The sequence below is a fragment of the Wyeomyia smithii genome, chromosome 3 (genome assembly GCF_029784165.1).
Source record: "Wyeomyia smithii strain HCP4-BCI-WySm-NY-G18 chromosome 3, ASM2978416v1, whole genome shotgun sequence".
NCBI classification, from domain to species: Eukaryota; Metazoa; Arthropoda; class Insecta; order Diptera; family Culicidae; genus Wyeomyia; species Wyeomyia smithii.
In genome coordinates this window covers 90658017-90678417 of record NC_073696.1, presented here as the reverse complement: position 1 = coordinate 90678417, position 20401 = coordinate 90658017, and the positions used below count along the sequence as shown (strand labels likewise).

At 38.9% G+C, this 20401-nt stretch overlaps 1 protein-coding gene across 3 annotated transcripts in view; it reads left to right on the top strand.

Moving 5' to 3' along the window:
* LOC129732813 (protein amalgam) overlaps nucleotides 1-20401 on the top strand; it is a 318420-nt gene that overhangs the window by 274197 nt on the left and 23822 nt on the right. For all 3 annotated transcript variants that reach the window (XM_055694085.1, XM_055694087.1, XM_055694088.1), the window contains 5 exons: nucleotides 2314-2499; nucleotides 2895-3099; nucleotides 3185-3316; nucleotides 3980-4099; nucleotides 4889-5059. In XM_055694085.1, the coding sequence (XP_055550060.1) occupies nucleotides 2314-2499; nucleotides 2895-3099; nucleotides 3185-3316; nucleotides 3980-4099; nucleotides 4889-5059 (814 nt within the window). The remainder of the gene's footprint in view (nucleotides 1-2313; nucleotides 2500-2894; nucleotides 3100-3184; nucleotides 3317-3979; nucleotides 4100-4888; nucleotides 5060-20401) is intronic.

Below are 20401 nucleotides of genomic sequence, written 5' to 3'. Positions count from 1 at the left end.
TTCAAACAACGTTCAATTGTTTCAATTGTCTAGAGTTCCACTCCTTACGACACAAGTGCAAGTCAGTCTTTTTACTCTAGAATGGAGTCCAGTTATCCTACAAGCCACAGGAGCATTTTCAAGAACAAGCTCAAGGTCTAGATTGAATTTTCGGCACACCAAGCTTTTGTGAATTGCAATGCGTTTGAAATTATGACAACTTAAGTTCTACTTTTTCGAGTCAGTAAAAGTACTTTACGAACTAATTTCATTTTTTGTCATATGACTTACATCTTAAGTTTAGTAAAGCGGGCAATGTATGCAGTTTGCAAGGATGCGAAAATGAACGGGAATAGAAGATGTGACTTTTAGGCTTAGAAATTTTTTTTTCCAGACGGGTCTGGACGAGGGAAAATTTTTTTTCTAAGCCTAAAAGTCACATCTTCTATTCCCGTTCATTTTCGCATCCTTGCAAACTGCATGTATTGCCCGCTTTACTATTCCTAAAAGTATCTATTTTTAATCCAAGTTGAATTACTTATGTTACTCCTTGTTCTTACAAAATCAAGTATGAACACCGTTTTGTTAACCTCTTATTGTTAATAGCTCTAAACAGTATTTGTTCTCGTTTGTTTTACCACAAAAGATCAAAGTGGTCCAAATCTCACAAAACACGAGCAATAAAAATAGTGATATGACTTTTAACATATTAATAAATTAGCGATTAGCGATTAGCGAAAGTTCCGCTAATGTGGGTTTAGCGTTTAGCGATTATCGAGCTAAATTTTTCGGTTAGCGGCTTAGCGATTAGCGTCGCTAAATTTTCGGTTAGCGGTGCGCACCACTGATTATACCCAAGGTATCGATGAACCCGTGGTTCAAGGGGTTGGATGTAGGTCGAGATTTCATTTGCATGATGTCTCGGCTTATGTCTAATCACTATAAATTTGACGCGCATCTCCGTCGTATTGCACTCAGCGAAAGCGGTATCTGTGCCTGTGGTGAAGGTTATCACGACATAAAGCATATTGTTTGGTCGTGTCCTGTACATCGTGATGCCAAGTCTAAATTGATAGATTCCCTTCGGGCTGGAGGTAGACTGCCAGCTATTCCTGTTCGTGATGTCTTGGCGAGCCGCGACTTACCCTACATGTCCCTCATATACGTTTTCCTGAAATCCACCCATGCCCCAGTCTAGTCCCACTCGTTTCCGTCTACATTCAACAAAAAGACAAGAACACGTTGGTCCTCGATATTGGAATTATCATCTGAGCCCCACACGAATCCGTCAGGACCGAGAACCCGAGGCCTTCCGTGACATCGTGGCTCAGAGACACACACCATATGGCCTGAACACCAACGGACAAAAACATAGAACCACTGATCAGAAACAACATGTTGACATGATTTAATTAGATTTAATTTTAGCTCGTAGTCGGCAGCGAGGATAAAAATATTGCTCTTAGTTTATAAGATACTTTATAAAGTAAGACACTAGAAATAATTGGCTCTGTAAAACATAAATATGTCAAATAAATGCTAATTGATTAAAAAAAATGTTTTTCTTTAAGGTTGTATTTTTCCGAATCGCTCAGCATCATGTCATATTCTGTATTAAAAGATTTCAATGGCACGGAACATTTTAGTTCCTGATTGATTTATTTTCGATGAACTGAAGTTTAAATTAATAATTGACTTTCGAGATGCAGTCTAAAATAATTTCCAAATTGTTTTTCTTTTCGGATAATCTGTTCGTTGTTTTGAGTTTACTAATAAATTTAGTTTTTCTTTGTACATGCAATGTGATCTTTAAACTTAATCTGGATCACTTTGCCGATTCTGCTTAACTGTTGAAAAGTATTTATCAATTGATTATTGAACTACGCGTTTTTCTAGCCTGCCACAGTGGGATGTAAATTGAAAAACTATTAACGAGAAGGGGACGAAATTTATTGCTTAAAAGTCGGTTTGTTTTCAATCGATTTCCTGCAAATTATATATAAATATTAAATGATTTCAATACCTACATTAATCTCATCGTTCTTATTCGTCCAAATTATCGTCATATTTGCCTATTTTTTTTAGATTTAAACGTCTGAGTACTCGACTAAATTGAGAGGTAAAATTTAACTTAATTTTATTTTGAAAATATAGTCAAATTTGACGGTAAATTGGTCAAATAAGAGCGATGAGATGAATGTAGGCGTTGAGATGAATATAGGATCGGTTCCCCTACATTAATTCTCAAATCAATCTGTTCTATCGTTATTGTACTATTTTTTTTCAGTGCATATATTATTACCATAACGGTTATTTTTCTGCTTCCATTCACAGGTGGCATGGATAAAGTCCGACTCGAAGGCGATTCTGGCCATCCACACCCATATGGTGGCGGTGAATCCGCGCCTGTCGGTTACGCACAACGGGCACAACACCTGGAAGCTGCACATTTCGCACGTGCAGCTCAACGACTCCGGAAGCTACATGTGCCAAGTCAACACAGATCCGATGCGGCATCAGGTGGGTAAACTGGGCGATCCGTCCGTATCCGAATCCGGGCAGGGATGATTCTTTCACTAGCGTTGCAGCTATTCGGTTCAAAAATATGTAGGGCGATTTTAGATATTCATAGCATGTGCCCTCGGACACTTTGTCAGTCGGACCTAGGATGGATATTTTATGGCGGAAATAATTCACATGGGTAGCAAGAGCGTTTACTCGTGTGTGAAATGCATGCGTTGAATATTGATTTGAAAAATCAAAGAATTGTGTAACCGATATTTTGCTCTTTTTTAAAAAAAGACATAGTACACATATAAGCATATAATTAATTGATAAATCGAGTAGTTCGAATTCCATATTCACCTATGCGTAACTGATACACAACATTCCATCTTCATCTCTTCCGTTTCCAGTCTGGACATCTGGACGTGGTAGTTCCTCCGGACATTCTAAACAGCAACGATCCGAACAGTGCTTCTCTGGAGGAAGGCATCGCCAATGAGGGTGGCAATATACAACTATTGTGTCAAGCGGTCGGTGTACCGCTACCGAATGTCCAATGGCGTCGGGAGGGCGGTAAGGACATCGTTCTGCGATCCGATGGTCGAGAGAAACAAGGTAAGGTCTCAGTCAGTCATTTGACCTGAGGTTAAGAGAAGGTGTTAATTAATACTGAATGAATCTCACACCTCAATTTTTGCAGTGGTGAAGCTTGTCGAAGGAGAACGGCTAGTTCTGAACCAGGTGCAGCGAACCGACATGGGAGGGTATTTGTGCATTGCCTCCAACGGTGTGCCTCCCTCGGTGAGCAAGCGATACGACGTGCAAGTCAATTGTAAGTATAATTTGATGACTAATACATTCTTGCTTGGAGGGCGAAAAAAATGGTTGAATGTTTCTTCTATCCATCATTTGTCATGGTTTTCAATTTTGCTAGTGTCGTTGCCATGATTTATCGCTTTCACTTTACCATTCTACACTGGTGGAGTAAAAAAGGTCAGTTGAGAAAGTATCCTACAGCAGAAATACCAGAAATGCACTGGTTCATTCTTGCGAACGAGAAACTGGGACGGAAAGAATTCTTTTGAACCAGTTGCTTGCTTCAAATTAGTGGTGACTGACCCTGTTGTTCATGAATGATGAACACACTGTTACGGACAGAGAAAGGGGCAAGCACTAACATTGTTATTCTATTAGCCAGCTGAAGAACTGAAAATCATTCTTCTTGACATATAGCTAGCTAACTGCCACGAAATTGGTCGACATAATTGGAGACTGACTGTGGAGAGAAACTTTAAAATTTCTGTTTCTTCCAAAGTATCAAATAATTTTACATTTTGCGCATGATATTTGTTAGTGTTAACATGATAGTTAGTTGATAACATGAAACATCCTAAACTAATAAAATAATTTAAACAATAGATCATTCCATGCAGTTCTAGCTGTATTTCCTGCATCTAACCGCTTCCTTTTAATATTTGTACCCCCGATTCCACAGTTTCGCCCAGCGTGAAAGCCGGTAATCAGCTGGTGGCAGCTCCAGTCGAAAGTCACGTCATGCTGCAGTGTATTGTGGAATCTTTCCCGACGCCGCTCAACGGGTGGTACAAAAACGACGGTAAGTAGGTACTAGCAGCCGACATTCTGCCACCACCTTTGGCATCTTCTATTTATCTCTGTTTGTGAGAAGATAATCGTACAGGAAACCTGCTGAACTTTCATTACCACGACAACGGCGGCAAGTCGGAAAATTGTCGGGTACATCAGTGGAATCGGGCTTATGCGTTTCATCTTGCACGGCCGTACAATTCGGTTGCGGCAGCTGTTGTCGATTTTACAGTTCAATTACACAAGCCATTCAATGGGATTGTACAATGTTATTTTGATTTATTTTTCTTTGCAATTTTTGAAAGATTTTCTTGAGCACAGGTTTTGTGTGCGATTGTTTCACCCGTTTACGTTTCCTTTTCAAGTTGATTTACAGGACATGCCATATGAACAACATCAGAACAACACAGAGACCTTACTTATGTTTTATTCGCAAAATTGGCTGCTGTAGTGTAGTTACGAAAGCTTTTTATACCCATCGTTTCTACTTCGGCTCAGTTCCGAGATACTCAGAGGCCAGAGCAAGAAGTCACATTCGTACAACTATAATCGGAATGAACGTCTGTTGTTGAGAGCTATTTTATGGCGCACAATTTTCGTCGTGGCTGAGAAAGGGATCTCCAGACCAAAGCCAGTCAACCTGCTTGCCTAGGACCGGTTTCTTGCCTTCCTACTGTTTCCAAGATTAATTTGTTACAGGCGATTTCGGTCCAATGCGAACCATGAGCATGCATGTTTCGCTTCGCCGTCGTCGTCGTCCACTTAATGGTGTGCCTTTTTTTCTTTTCTTGCTTCACAGGAATCAAGCTCTACGAAGGGGAAAAGTACATTATCAGCGAGGAAAAACTGAATCTCTTCACCTGGCAGCTTAATTTGACGGTAAAAAACCTGCAAAAGTCCGACTTCGGAGCGTACGCGTGCTCTAGCATCAACGCTTTGGGGAAAGCCGACGCCCGGATCCGGCTGCAAGGTAAGTCGCGGCTGGTTAGCACAGCGGACTTGTTGATACGGGTCAGTTCGGTTCTAGTGAATAAATTTCAATGCGTATGTGGCGTTCGAACGTATCCTGAGGCGTACTTTATGTGAAGCGTATGGTTATTGTTAGTTATTTTTGAATAATCATCAATGAGCAACTTTTAGCACATTTTTTGCTTATTCTCGTTCATGGTAAACTCATTCCCGGCGGTGAGAAATCAGTTTTTACCTCAAGGAATGAACTTGAAACTTTTATTACTATTCAACCATATGCATAATTGACACAAACCGTATTGCATATTAAAGATCAATCTGTTCTCTAAAGATATTGAATAGTTTCATCATGGAAGTTTTCAAGTATAATTGGTAAACTCAAATCAAAGTTTGAATGTCAGGTGATGCCATATGGTACCACCAGCCGGGAATAGGTTAATAAGGACATGTTGTGGAATGTTAAGATCTTATGAGAAAGTTGATATATGCAGACAAATAGTTCATGAAAACATGGTGGCTTAATAGTTTTGCACTGTTTATAACAATGGGCAACGTGGGCCCTAGAGATCGAACGGAAAAATTATGAAGGATTATAGCTTTACAATCGTTTTTTTTGTAAATTTTGGCGGCCCTAGCGAGCTCTGAAGTGTCTCAAAAAGCCGCAGTCTAATTGCTCACTTGGGTCGTCGCTTCTACGATTGGTTCTGGGAAAACTTTACTTAAGTCTCTGAAGACTTGGTGCAATTTCGAGTCGCCCAAGGGTGCCAAATTCACAGAAACGGTTAAAAAGCTGTGATCTCTCAATTATATGTAGCTTGAGCTCTAGGTCACCTGTGTTGAAAAATGGTCGAGGAAAGCGAAAAAAAAACCTATTAAAAATTTTCAATTTTCAAAAACTAGAAACTTTTGAGCCGCCTGACTGAATTCGGACTTTTAGGCGCCTAATTGGAAGCAATTATTGGGACTTCCTAGGAAAAATTCTAAGTTTTACCTTATAAAATTAATTGTAAGACGAAAATCATGATAAACCGTATATTGGTATTTTAGAGCGTTTCAGATCTAGTAAATCTTATCTTTTGATTTTTTTGGATTCTTCAGCAAATAACAAATACTGAAGGAGGTATATTATTTTATTTTGGAGAAAGAATTTTTTAAATCTTTAATGTCACTAAATATATTAGGAATTATCTATGAAGCATTAAAAATAGTTATGAGGTCATTCCTTACGAAGTGTACATATCACTTGGACTTGGATTTGGGGGGAGAGTGGGGTATTATTTATTCAGCATTTCGGGAAAATTCCGATTTTGGTGTCGTTTGGAATACCTCCAGCTCTGTATGACCCCCGTATTTGTTACAAATAAAATATTTTTTTTAATCAAATTCTCTTTTTTCTGTTTCTAACAATTGATCATTATGATTATTATGATGATTGGAAGAACATAAACCACGAAATCAAGAAAAAATATAATTTTGGACCGAAATTGTTGCCAGATTACTAAGTTTTGCATTTAAAACAAAATTTCCATTTTTTGGCAAAGGCAGTCAATCTTATTTTAAATTTGATAGTTTCATCGTATTCCTCGGAAAAATTCACGAGTGTTTATACTCCTATCATTCTGAGGTAATATTAGTAAATCTAAAGATACAACATTTGTACGAAAACAGTTTCAAATTTCTGAAATTTCATCTAACAATCATATTTATTTGAAAATGTTTGCTAACTTTTTAACTCAAAGTATTTTCAAGGATTTTCCAGGTTATTAGGAAATCCGAAAAATCTTTCTTTTTGAGCAGCAGTGGCAACACCTATTCTATCTACTATCTATCTATCTAATCCTTTATTATCAAAGCATGAGTTGTGCCAAACCGATCGTATATCTCAATAAATCTATGTTTGTTATTGGAGAACTACAAAAACTGAAACTTTCCAAATTTATTATTGAAATTTCTCAAAAACGGATTCATTTAGAAAGTAAGTCGCCAAGTGCACTATGATTTGAAATTACCCAAGAAACAATTTGGAAGCTGTTATGAGAGCAAATGTGGAATAAAAGCAGTATTGAAGCGATCGATGCTGAATAAACAACACTTTGAACTATTTGTTGAACAAACGTTGCAGCATTCTTTGTTCATGTACTTATTCAACAGTGGAACTCTAGCTTAACAGAAGTTGTACAAACGTTTGCAAGTGATTACCAGCAGCACTAATAAATATGTCATGCGTTGAAGCGCTTTAAAGGTCTCTATTTATCAAAGTTCTCGCCCAATAAAAGCTATTTGAACGTTTCAAACGGCAACTCCGCAACTATTATTATGCACGTGTTGTTCAAATACTGCATACATGCGTTTGAAGTCTTTCAAAGAGCAATTCTTCAGCTCTTATAGACGCGAACGTTAGATCACCGGTTTTATAAAACATCCTTCTAAACGCGTCGTATAGTTGATTTATTGCAGTATAAACATTTTTTTAAACCACTAAAAGATTTAGCAGCTTGTGTACTTTCAAATCAACGTCAGTGATGCCCGAAGGATTTTTTTTTATTCTCGGAAACTGAGGAACTCTATGAAAATTTGAACAGCATTTTACAATTTTTGAATAACTTTGATTAGACAACAGTCGAAAAACAACCGAAATGGAAAATAAAAAATTTCTGTTCAATGGTTGAAATTTTCCGGCACACATTTGTCTAGAAACGGCGAAGAGGGTTTTAAACAACAACATCAGAATATTTCATTCAACACTTGTTAAACCAGCGTTGAATAGATGCACCGCAAACAATTTATTAGGCTACTGTTCTGTATGTGTTCGACCTGTCGAATCAATGAAACACGCTGAAACGGCTTAGCTCGACTGTTGAAATGCTCTTGTTAAATGCGTGTCTAACCTTGTTTAATAATAGGGTTTACAAACCTTTGTTTCGCGCCTTAGAACATACTTATGTAGCTCACGCTGAATAGTAGCGTAAAAAAGGTTTAATCGACATCAATTCGGCTCTTTTAGCACAAAAAAAGCAAAAATGGAGCTCGAATTTTTTGTTGAAATTTTTTTATTAGCTTTATTAGTTTTTTACTTGTGGAAATAATATATGGGGAGATTTTTTAATTTGTATTAAAAGGCAACAAAAACTATCTTTTGCTGGGCTTCTGTTGAGATTCGAACTTGCGATCCATTGCTTGGCTGCCATCGATGAATGCATGTGAGCTAATCTTTAATATGACGTGTGCAGTGTGTAAAGTGAATATGCTTCTAAACGTTCTGGTCTAATAAATGTTGAACAGCCATCATATAACTATTGGATAATAAGCTTCTTGCACGCTGCAGTTGCTGCTTGCAAACAATGGTTATGTCAAGTCAACCGGTACGCTTTGTTTAGAGGTGCATGCAAGAAGCGTATATTCCAGCAGTTATACAATGCCTGTTCAACATTTATTAGATCAGAACGTTTAGAAGCATATTCACTTTTAACACAGCACACGTCATATTACAGATAAGCTCACATGCATTCATCGATGGCAGCCAATCAATGGATCGCAAGTTCGAATTTCATCAGGGACCCAACAAAAAAGATGGTTTAAAAAAGGGTGGCGTGTGACGATGTTGCCTTCCGATATAAATTAAAATTTACCCGTTATATTTCCAAGTAAAAAAAACTAATGAAGTTAATAATGAGAATTATAATAAAAATATTGCCACAAATAAATCTTCTAAACATATAAAAATGCAGCTCTGTCTGTCTGTCTGTCTGTTCCATATAGGCTTGGAAACTACTGAACCGATCGGCGTGAAATTTTGTATATAGGGGTTTTTGGGGGCCGAGAAAGGTGACTAAGATAATTCGAGACCCCTCCCACCTCTGGAAGGGAGGGGTCCCATACAAATGAAATACAAATTCATGCACATCTCAAAAACTAACCAAGCAAGTGAAACCAAATTTGGCAGGTGGATGTTTTTAGGGATAACAAATATATCCATAATGGTTTGACACCCCTCCCTCTACTAAAAGGGAGGGGTTCCATGCAAATGAAACACACATTTCAGCACATCTCAAGAACTAACCAAGCAAATGAAACCAAATTTGGCAGGTGGATGTTTTTAGGGGTATCAAATATATCCATAACAGTTTGACACCCCTCCCTCTTTTAAAAGGGAGGGGTCCCATACAAAAGAAACACAAATTTCGCACAGATTGAAAACCAATCCACCAAATAGCACCAAATTTGGCATGTAAATGGTTTTAGAGATAACAAATAAGTCTATAATGGTTCGACACCTCTCCCTCTTATGTGAGGGAGGGGTTCCAAACAAGTGAAACACAAATTTCTGCACAGCTCGATAACTAACTAAACTCGGCTGGAGAATATTTTTAGGGGTAACAAAGATGTCTACAATGTTTCGACACCCCTCCTTCTTTTGAAAGGAGGGGTTCCACACAACTTTCTGCACATCTCGAGAAATAATCAAGCAAATGGAACCAAATTTGATATGTTGAGGATTTTGAGAGCAAGAAAAATTTTCGACTCCAGACGCCATTGTTAAATTTAAGATGGAAACTTCCGGTTTCTATCCGAAAAATGTCTCCAAATATCATGAAATCCGAGATGGCGCCTTCCGGTTTCTGAAAAACAGCGGGATATAACCGAATACCACCCAATATGGGTATTTCCGAAATCGTGATGATGCACTGAAACCACGAATCGACCTCCGACAACATTTTGAGTTGTAAAATTGCGACTTCCGGTGACTGGAAAACTGCCGAAAATGACCAAATACCACGTAATATGGGTGTTTTTTACACCAGAATGACACTCAGAGGCCAGAAATTGTGTCCAAATGCCAATTTGAAATCCAAGATGGCGACTTCCGGTTTCTGAAAAATAGGGTATGGGTATTTCCGGGATTGTTATTATGCACTGAAGCTACAAATTGACCTCAAACAACTTTTTGAATTGTAAGATGGCGACTTCCGGTGACTGGAAAAAAGACGAAAATGACCAAACACCACCTAATATGGGTGTTTCTTTAACCAGAATGATGCTCAGAGGCCAGAAATTGTCTCCAAATGCCATTTTGAAATCCAAGATGGCAGCTTCCTGATGCTGGAAAATAGAAGCAACTGACCAAATACCACCCAATTTGAGTGTTTCTTTAACCAGAATGACGCTCAGAAGTCAGAAATTATCTCCAAATGCCATTTTGAAATCCAATATGGCGACTTCCGGCTCCTAAACAACAGTGGCGAATGACCAAATAACACCCAATATGGGTATTTCCGGGATTGATATGATGCACTAAAGCCACAAATCGACCTCAGACAACATTATGAATTGTAAGATGACGACTTCCGGTGAATGGGAAACTGCCGAAAATGACCAATTACCACCCAATATGAGTGTTTCTTCAACCAGAATAACGATCAGAGGCCAGAAATTGTCTCCAAATACCATTTTGAAATCCAAGATGGCGACTTCCGCTTTCTTAAAAACAGCCAAAAAAACAGCCGATTTCCATCCAATATGAGATGCTTCGATACCAGAATGATACACAGGAGCTAGAATCGACCACAGGCATCATTTTGAATTCTAAGATGGTGACTTCCGGTTTCTGGAAAACAGCCGAAAATGACTAAATAACACCTGTTATGGGTGTTTCTTGAACCAGAATAACGCTCAGGGGCCAGAAACTGTCTCCAAATGCTATTTTAAAATTCAGGATGGTGACTTCCGAATGATGTATGGAGCTAAAATTGACCTTAGACACCATTTTGAGCTGTAAGATGGCAACTTCTGGAAAACAGCCGAATACTTCTACATATGAATATTTCCGTAATCGAAATAATGTATAGAAGCCAAGCATTGACCCTGGACACCATCTTGAATTCGAAGATGACCACTTTCAGTTTCTGAAAAACAACGAAAATAACTGAATACCACCCAATATGAGTATTTCGGGAATATAGGTGATGTACTAAAGGCAAAAGTCGAGGATGTTGTCATTCCGATAAAACCAATCATTTCAAACGATAAAAACAAATTGCAAGAAATCAATGAATTTGGAATGTTGAAAATTAATAAATTAAACACAAAAATAGGCGGGACGAAGTTTACCGGGTCAGCTAGTATAATATATAGTTCAACTAATTTCTTCGAACTTTATTTTTACATTTTGTTTGTGCTAAAATAGCTGAATAAATATTGACTAAACGTTTTTTCCACGCTACTATTCAGCGTGAGCTGCATTAGTATATTCTAATACGCGAAACAAACGTTTTCAAACATTATTATTAAACACGCATTTAACAAGAGTATTTCAACAGTCGAGCAAAGGTTTAACAAATGTTTAATAAATATTTTATTCGAACACAGGTCGAACATATACAGAACAGTAGGCTAATAAATGTTTTCTGGTGAATCTATTCAACGCAGGTTTAACAAGTGTTGAATACAATATTTTGCTGTTGTTGCTCAAAACCCTCTTCGCCGTTCCTAAACAACTGTGTGTCGGATAATTTCTCCAAATTCAACTGAACAACCAATTAACAGAAGTTTTTTATTTTCCATTTCGGTTATTGTTCAACTGTAGCCTAATAAAATTGATCGAGTAAATGTTTAGGCAACAATAATTGTTACTTGGGTACTATGAGAATCATATTGCATTATTGAAATCAAATTGTTTTCAGAAATGCTGAAGTAGGGAAGAATATTTGAAACTGAATTTTTAAGTGAAAATTCCTCTTACATTTCCCCTTTTTGACAAAGGTTTAGGAATAATGTCAAGTTTTAAATGAAAATTTATTCCAACGAAAAATTTAATCCGGTTTAGATAATTTATTCTTTTTTTTCTCAATTTTAGGTCAATAATTTATAATTTATAATATATTCTTTTTTTTCTCAATTTTAGGTCAAAATAACTTGAAAACAAATGCAATCACATAGTTAATTATTAAAAGCATTTCGATTTGTAATGACTATTTAAATGACGGAATTATACATGTATATACATTTTTTAAACAAAAATTAAAATTTATTTTTCATTTTTCCCTCCCAGGCTGTTTACAAAAAAAAATCAACTCTCATTTTGGTAATTGAAATTTTGTGTTAATAAAAATTTGTGTCAAAATATTTTATTTTCTTTGTGTATATTTTTGTTTGTAAAGCACTATTAGTTCCATACAATTCATTCACAGACAGTTTCTATATTAGGGTGGGGAATCGTTATATGGAAAAAACGAAACTTGATAGCAGAAAGCCAGAACCAAGTTTTTTTTTGTTCTATTTGGGGCCCCAAACAATCCTGCATTTATTGGAAGTCGATTGGTTTTGTCTCCACTTGGCGTATTGCATTTTAAATTTATATGGAGATTTGTATGGAAAAATCAACTTTTTTGCATTTTCCATTCTAAAGAGCTCGAAATGGCTCAATCCATAGGTTAATGACTTCAAATGGTAGGTTTTTTGATGCCTAACAACTTTGCCGAAGACACTAAAGAGCTAGGGTGTGCCAATAAAATACTAGAGCTGTTCAAAGTTGAGTATGTCGAAATTTATGTTGTAAATCATTTTTTCTACCAACACTGCCAGTGTACCGGCGTCAGTCAGATTTCCATCAGAAGTAACCTCTGAAACATGTCGTAGATTATATTTACGCTTAGAATATTGACCTAAATTTGTTTACTTGGTCTAGCTTAGTGTATAAACTCGTTACGACAGGTTACTTCTGATGGAAATCCTACTGTCGCCGGTACATTGGTAATGTTGGCAGAAAACAAGATTTCCTGCATTTATATCGACATACTCAACTTTGAACAGCTATTGCTCTTCTTAGGGACATTCTAGCTCTTCAGTGTCTTCTGCAAAGTTGTTAGGCATCTAAAATACTATACTTTAACATAATGTAGTGCATTATTAGAGCATTATTGAGCTCTCTAGAAAGGTAAATGCAAAAAAGTAGGTTTTCCCATATGAATTTTCATACAAATTTGAAATGCAATGCGCCAAGCGGAGACAAAACCAATCGACTTCAGGTAAGTTTAGGGTTGTTTGGGACCCCAAAAGGAACCAAAAAAACTTGGTTCTGGAAAATCGATAATTTTTCCCCACCCTATTCTATATACAACTGAAAATTTTGGGGTACAATGCTTTGAACAAATTCTAAGCCGCAATGCATACACCCTCTCAGGAAATTAGTCTTTAACCTTAAGAATTCCTCCACCTGTCGGAAATTTCTCAGTTTAGTAATTCAAATCAAAAATGGTCGATAATAGATCATTCGGCATGGAAACGCTTGAAACGGAAAACATCGAGAGCGTCACGAAAACTGTCCACTTTCAAAAGCTTAATACTCAGTCAATTTCTAATGGATTTCCTTTGTTCTAACAGTAAAAGCATGGCAATGCCTTGGGGCTATATTCCGATTCGGAACTCGACCTTTAGTTTATTTATACACAGACCTCGCAGCCAACTGTTTAGTGTACAGGACAATTGCGGGGCTAGTTACAGTAATCGATTGGGAAATTAGCTATGCGTCCACCAAAATGCAAAGAACTGATATTTTGTCATGCTAACTATTCTGCGGGGCATAGCAAGTCCGTCCCATTTACATTTTCACCAGAATTAAGTTAATAAGCGGAAATGGTAACTAACTATGCATAGTTTCGAGATAAGAGATGACCTCAACAACTTTGTTCTGAAAAACTTCGGGAAAACATCCAAACATATTGTTCCATCGCGTAAGAAGCAATGTTATGAGATTATATAAGAACGCATTTTTCTCGGCTTGCTGAAATTGCAAATGGGACTGAATTGCTATGCGTGGCAGTATTGTACTATTGAAAAATGTAGAGCCTTGTTGAACGCATGTTCCGGCCAATCAGACCTAAAACAAGACCTTTTTCCCCAGCACAACCGACCCGACGCGAATTTGTTGTTGTTATTTTACTAGCTGTAGTTTACACAGACACGCTTACTGGAAGTTCAACTCTCAGTAGTCACGTATAAAAGCTAGCATGCAGAAATTCATTCTTCACTGTATAACCGATTACTACAGCAAGATGGCGATTGATGCTTACTGGAGACTGACTTGATCCACAACTAGCAGAGCAGCAACTAACATTTGCGCTTCAAGGGTGAGCAGGAAACATGTTCGATCGCAGGGTTCCACAGCAGACGGACCTTAGTAAAGTCGTGTGACAACGGCTTGGAACGATAAGGTGCAGAGGTCTCCGTCCCATAAAACCTGGCAGGCCTGTCGTTAAGTTCCGAGTCCATTGCCTGATGGGAACCAGGCATTAGTAAGTCAGGTTGTTCCTGACTTGCGCCGGTCGGGGGAGTCATAGTGGCTCATAAGGCGCTATGGCTGCCTACCCTAGCCATGACCTCACTGCTTCGGCCTAGACCAACATGGGACTCCATTATGAACAAGGATAACGGCTGGAATGGGGACCCTATAAACAAAGATGAATCCAATTAAAAAACCAGTGACGGGTGCGAAGGGTCTGCTAAATCCCTTCGCACGAGGTGGCATTCAGTGGTCTCCGCAGAAGAAGGCGGAGACGGATGCAGCGAAGTCCGGAGGTGAAAAAACGGCGAATACGTCCGTGTCCACAGCGGACATATCGGTGGACGGTCTCTTGCTAGTCAAGGCCGTCGAAAAGTGTATGGCCACGCGGCCGAGAGTATCGGCGCTGTCCGAACAATTCGACACCATAATCGAGTTCTTGGTGAATAGGCGGAAAATCGCTGGTGATTTTAGGTAGAGCCTTCTCCATCGATGAAGCCAGGAAAGAGCACGAGGAACTCGTAGCTCGAGTGGAGCCGGCCGAGATAGTGGCCAGGATCAGGAGGGTGACTGCATCCAAAGAGGTGCAGATAGACGCCTCCTCGTTTGCGGCGGTCTGCTCTACGGGGCAGGTCGCCAAGCGAATAAGGCAGTCCCCGGGGAAAGCGGCCCCCGGGAGCACCAAGAAACGGGTGGTTGTGCGACCCGCCAAGATGGCGAAGCAGTCAGAAGACCAAAAAAGGTGTCTGGGAGGGATCTATATACTCAGATGAGGGGTGAAACCCAGCTCAAGGATCTGGGGGCTGACTAGCGCAGTATCCGCCGATTTCGCACTGGCGAGATGATACTTGAGCTTCGGAAGGACGTCGAAAATAAGGGAGCTACCTACAACACGGTAGTCGAGGGATGTGCAAGTTCGGGCACTCACCTGAGAGGTGACTATCCAGTATCCAGTTTTAAAACCTGGACGAAATCTCCGAGAGGTGCGACATCGCACTAGTCTTCTAAGTGAAATGCGGGGTGAAGGTCTGAGTCAGTCCGCTTCCAAAAAGGTCCGGCGGGGACCCAGGTAGCTACCTTCCGACTAGCGTCGGCGGATGCTAACTTGGTACTGAAGGAAGGTAAACTGAATGTCTGTATGCCCCCTGAGCATACTAAATCAACCGGACATTTGATTCCCGTGCTTCGAGGGAAGAAATAAGTTTTGGACCTGCGATGTGGTGGTGCAGGCCATAAAGCGAAGGACTGCGGGAAGCGGTACGGGAGTTTGTTTCAACCTCAGAAAAAGGGTACGTGGTTGCCAAAGTCAACGGAGTGTTCTACTGCAGTTGTTATGCTTCACCACGTTGGTCTACCGAAAGGTGCACCCAGATGGTCGACCTGTTATCCATGGAGCTAACAGGCCTAACGCCGTTGGTGGTGGCGGGCGACTTCAACACTTGGGCTGTTGAGGGACAAGTCGCTTAATGAAAAAAAGGGGTCGAATCTTGTTGGAGGTGTGGGCAAAGCTCAACCTAGATCTGGCCAACGTTGGGAACAACAGTACATACAGCAGAAATGGTACGGAGTCGATCATCGACGTGACGTTCTTCAGCACAGGACTGCTCCAGAACTGGAGGGTGGACGAGGGCTACACTAATTGCGACCATCAAACGGTTTGCTATAGTGTATAGTGTAGTGTATTACAACAACGAGAGGTCCGCTTCGCAACTTCGACCGTCCGCGGGTGGATGACATCGCTTTTCGATGTCGAGGTATTTGAAGAAGCAATGAGACCAGAGCGCGAGAGGGGCAGTTGGCTCCGCTCGACTGCTGGTCAACTCAATCACAAAATTGGAACTATGGTTCTAAAATAATTTGTTTGTGTCAAAGTAATTTCGATCATGTTTTTGCAGCTTTGGAAACAGTGTGCGGTGGACCGCAGAACTACACAGTATTACTGAACACGTATGGACATGTTAGTAATTTTGTCCGTATCTGTCGCGTCGCGTTCGGTTTCAGCTATTTGTCCACTGCTAAGAGCTGTGAGTGTGTATTATCGTTAGGGTAACGGGGGTATTTTGGCCCACATGCATATTTTGGCCCACCCGGGAACATTTTTCGCATTTTATCTGATAAATTCAATGAATATTAGAAAACTATGCATGCAACATTGAATAACACACCTTGGAACCATACTACACTATAATTTTCGGCGAAAAACTGGCTCTAGGTAGTGTTATTTTGGAATTAGTTCATACATATTCAAAGTCATGGCTGAGTTAACCCAAAGTCAAGAGGAAGTGGTAATATACAAGTCAACGTCCGGAAGCTATTTTAACAAATATGTATGCTTATGAAACAATTCGTTGTTGTAGTAACATCAATAAAATGTCCTAGAAACAGTTTGTATACTCTAACATGTTGGAAAAAGTTAAAAAGTGGTTAAACGCATGGCCGAAATATGTTTGCCTCTTTCTGAAGCAAACATATTTTGGCCATGCCAAGTTTTGACATCTCTTTGATTACCGTTCGGCCGTTGCACGTGAACAAAGAAGCAGCTTGTGACAATTTACAGGTAATTACTTCTTCATTTATCACATTTAACGATATGAAATTAGATGAGAATGCTTGTCAAACCGCTATAAGCCAAATCATTTCATTTTTAGATACCTAAAATCTACAAAAATTCACAGCAGAAGGATGTTCTCCTCAAACCCACTATTTTTGCTCTAAAAATACCGATGATGATCTTAAATAAAATTAGTCCGAACTATTTCCATACACGTCTGTAGATATAAAGGTGGCCCAAAGTAAAAATTTGGTGGACCAAAATATGTTTTTAGTACTTCGTAGAAATTTTGATATTTCTAGGATATTTTTCAATATATTGCATTGTTGAACGGTGTATATTGAAATAGACACTTAGCTTTTAACAATGGTATAATAGAGTAGGTATTTATGTTGAAAAATTGTGTTTGTTTTTATTGAACTGTGCGAACACTTCCCAAAGCTGGCCAAAATACCCCCGTTACCCTATATCACGGAGGTAAATCGGTAAATGTATATTCAAAATCAACGCTTCTCTTCATTACAAAAAAATATTAGTTTCAATTTAGTATTAGGGTAGATGATCCAATAGTTGTGGTAGCACCAATAGTTGCGGTATCGCTTTTAAATTCATCGTTTTAATTAATTAGAGGTGAATTGCTTATGCTACATGTTGAAGAGACAATAGACATACTGAAAATATCCAAACTACTAGAAAAAACTGTATTTTTCAGAAACTTACCTGGAAGGCACCCTTCACTACCTATTTTCTTATTTTGTCCACAAAGTTTTTAAGATTTGTGTGTGTTTTTAGTACGATTAATACTCATATAATTATTTTCTCAGATAAAAGTTTATTATAGAAACTGTTTCACAGGTGAAGTTCGTTAATTGGTGATCATATTATCTATAAATTACTACCTCCACTATTGAATCACAGGATATTCTCTTCTCCTGTAGTTGCGGTATGTTCCGCATTTCTGTTTTACGGTTATTAGAGAAGATTATGTGGGACTAATTGCGAATATTAAGGATAAGTAGGAACTAGGGGACATACTTAAATGATGTAACTTATCACTGTGAAAGGGGAAGGTTGGGTTCAAAAATTACCACATCTTCCCCTTCTCCCGCGTTTACATGATCGGTCACAAAGTCTGCCGCCCTCAGCCCTAAAATGCTACGTTACTTATGTATGACCTCTTAATCGATGCTTACTCACTGCTTATGGTCTTGTAATTCTTTTGACGAGCCTTTCGCAGTATGTTGGTGTGAAACAGTCAGAAACTAGATGGCTCTTTTAGTAAACACTAACGTCGAAAATGTAGGCGCAGACATGGTACGAAGCAGAGGTAATAGACTTTAGCTTTTTTCAAGAGAAACACAAGAGAAAGAGACGTTTAGGAAAGTGTCTAAAGTTTTACTTGAACAAAAAGATTTCAAAAAAAAGTGAGTTGATATGGAAACTGTTATCTCAGATTTCTTAAAGCCAAGGTTCATAGACAAACACTTTAGTCGCCTAAAATTCTTCTAAACATTTCAAAATGAGCGCTATTAGTCTTTTCTATGTCCAACATTGTTTTACGTTGAAAATGTTTCATAAACATGACTGAATTTTTGTTAGAAATTTTTTTTAAATCGTTGAAAAAAGATTTAGGTAAATTGACTATCAAAAAAAAAAACAAAATTTAAATCATTTTTTATTTTTCATGCATATAGGATCTAAAATTCAATTTTCCAATATCTTTATATGAAATTTCAAGCAATTTTCTAAAAGTCATTCCTTTACAACTTTTTTCAATATCAGTCAATATCCAGATACGTTGGTTTATAAAAAACTGCTCAAAAACTTCAGCCCTTTTTGAATGTTAATCTAGAGAAATTTTATGAAAAGCATGCAAAATTGTTTAGTTTAATAAAACCTACATATCCACAAACTCTCACTGAAATTTGCCAAAATCTGATCAAGTTGGTGCATAATCCGTCTCTTGGTTAACTTCGTGCATTTTTGTACTCTCTTACCAACCTACTAGTCAACCGATTAAAAACAACATGATAAATACTAAAACAATTAAAAACCACTTCAAGCGAGTTTTTTTTCTTCACATAACATTTATTTGACACGGCACAAATACAATTTAATGTTTAACGGCGCCAATTATATCTGATGACTTAAAAACTAAAGCAAATTTTTTATCCTCGCTGCCGACTACGAGCTGAAATTAAGTCTAACTTAAAACTAGCATGGGATTTCCAATCAGTGTTTTGTTGTTCAATGGTCGTCTGATAATCGTCGAATGGCATGTATGGATTCGTTCTGCTGAGCCACGATGTCGTGAGTTGGGACAGAGGCTCGTAGTCCTTGGGTCCTGGTTCTGTTGTGCGGGGTCTGGTTGCTGGTTTTGTGCTTAAGGTTCAAACGTGTTCTTGTCGTTTTGTTGGGTGTAGACGGAGGGGAACGGGACTAGACTGGGGCGTGGATGGATTTCAGGAAAACGTATATAAGGGACATGTAGGATAGGTCACGGCTCGCCAAGACATCACGAACAGGAACAGCCGGCTGTCTACCCTCGGCCTGCAGGGAAGCTATTAATTTAGACCTGGCGTCACGGTGTACAGGGCATGACCAAACCACATGCTCTATGTCGTGATAACCTTCACCACAGGCACAGATACCACTTTCCCCGAGCCCAACACGACGGAGGAGCGCGTCAAATCTATAGTGATTGGACATAAGCCGGGACATCACGCAAATGAAATCCCGACCTACATCCAACCCCTTGAACCACGGGTTCGTCGATACTTTGGGGATTATGGAATGTAACCACCTTCCCAATTCCCCTCTGGTCCAAGCATTTTGCCAACTGATGATCGTATTCTGACGTACAAGTGCGAAAAATTCATTAAAGGCAATTGGTCTTTCATAAATATCACCGTTTGTTGCGCCCACCTTAGCCAAAGAGTCCGCTTTCTCATTACCCGGTATCGAGCAGTGAGAAGGGACCCACGCTAAGGTAATCTGAGTAGATTTTTCGGATAAAGCACTCAGATGTTCCCGTATTTTCCCCAGGAAATACGGAGAGTGCTTAACATCTTTCATCGATCGGAGAGCCTCAATGGAACTGAGACTGTCCGTAAAGATGAAATAATGGTCCGTGGGCATTTTTTCGATAATCCCTAGGGTGTACTGAATTGCAGCTAATTCTGCGACGTAAACAGAAGCAGGATTATCGAGCTTATGGGAGACGGTTAAATTGTTATTGAAGATACCGAAGCCAGTGGACCCATCAAGAAGTGATCCGTCAGTGTAGTACATATTGTCGCAGTTGATGTTTCGATATTTATTGGAAAAAATTTTAGGGATCTGCTGCACGCGTAAATGATCCGGGATTCCACGAGTTTCTTCTATCATGGATGTATCGAAAAACACAGTAGAATCAGAAGTATTTGATAAGTCGACACGATTTGGAATATTCGAAGAAGGGTTAATATTTTGGGACATGTGATTGAAATACAATGTCATAAAACGGGTTTGAGAAT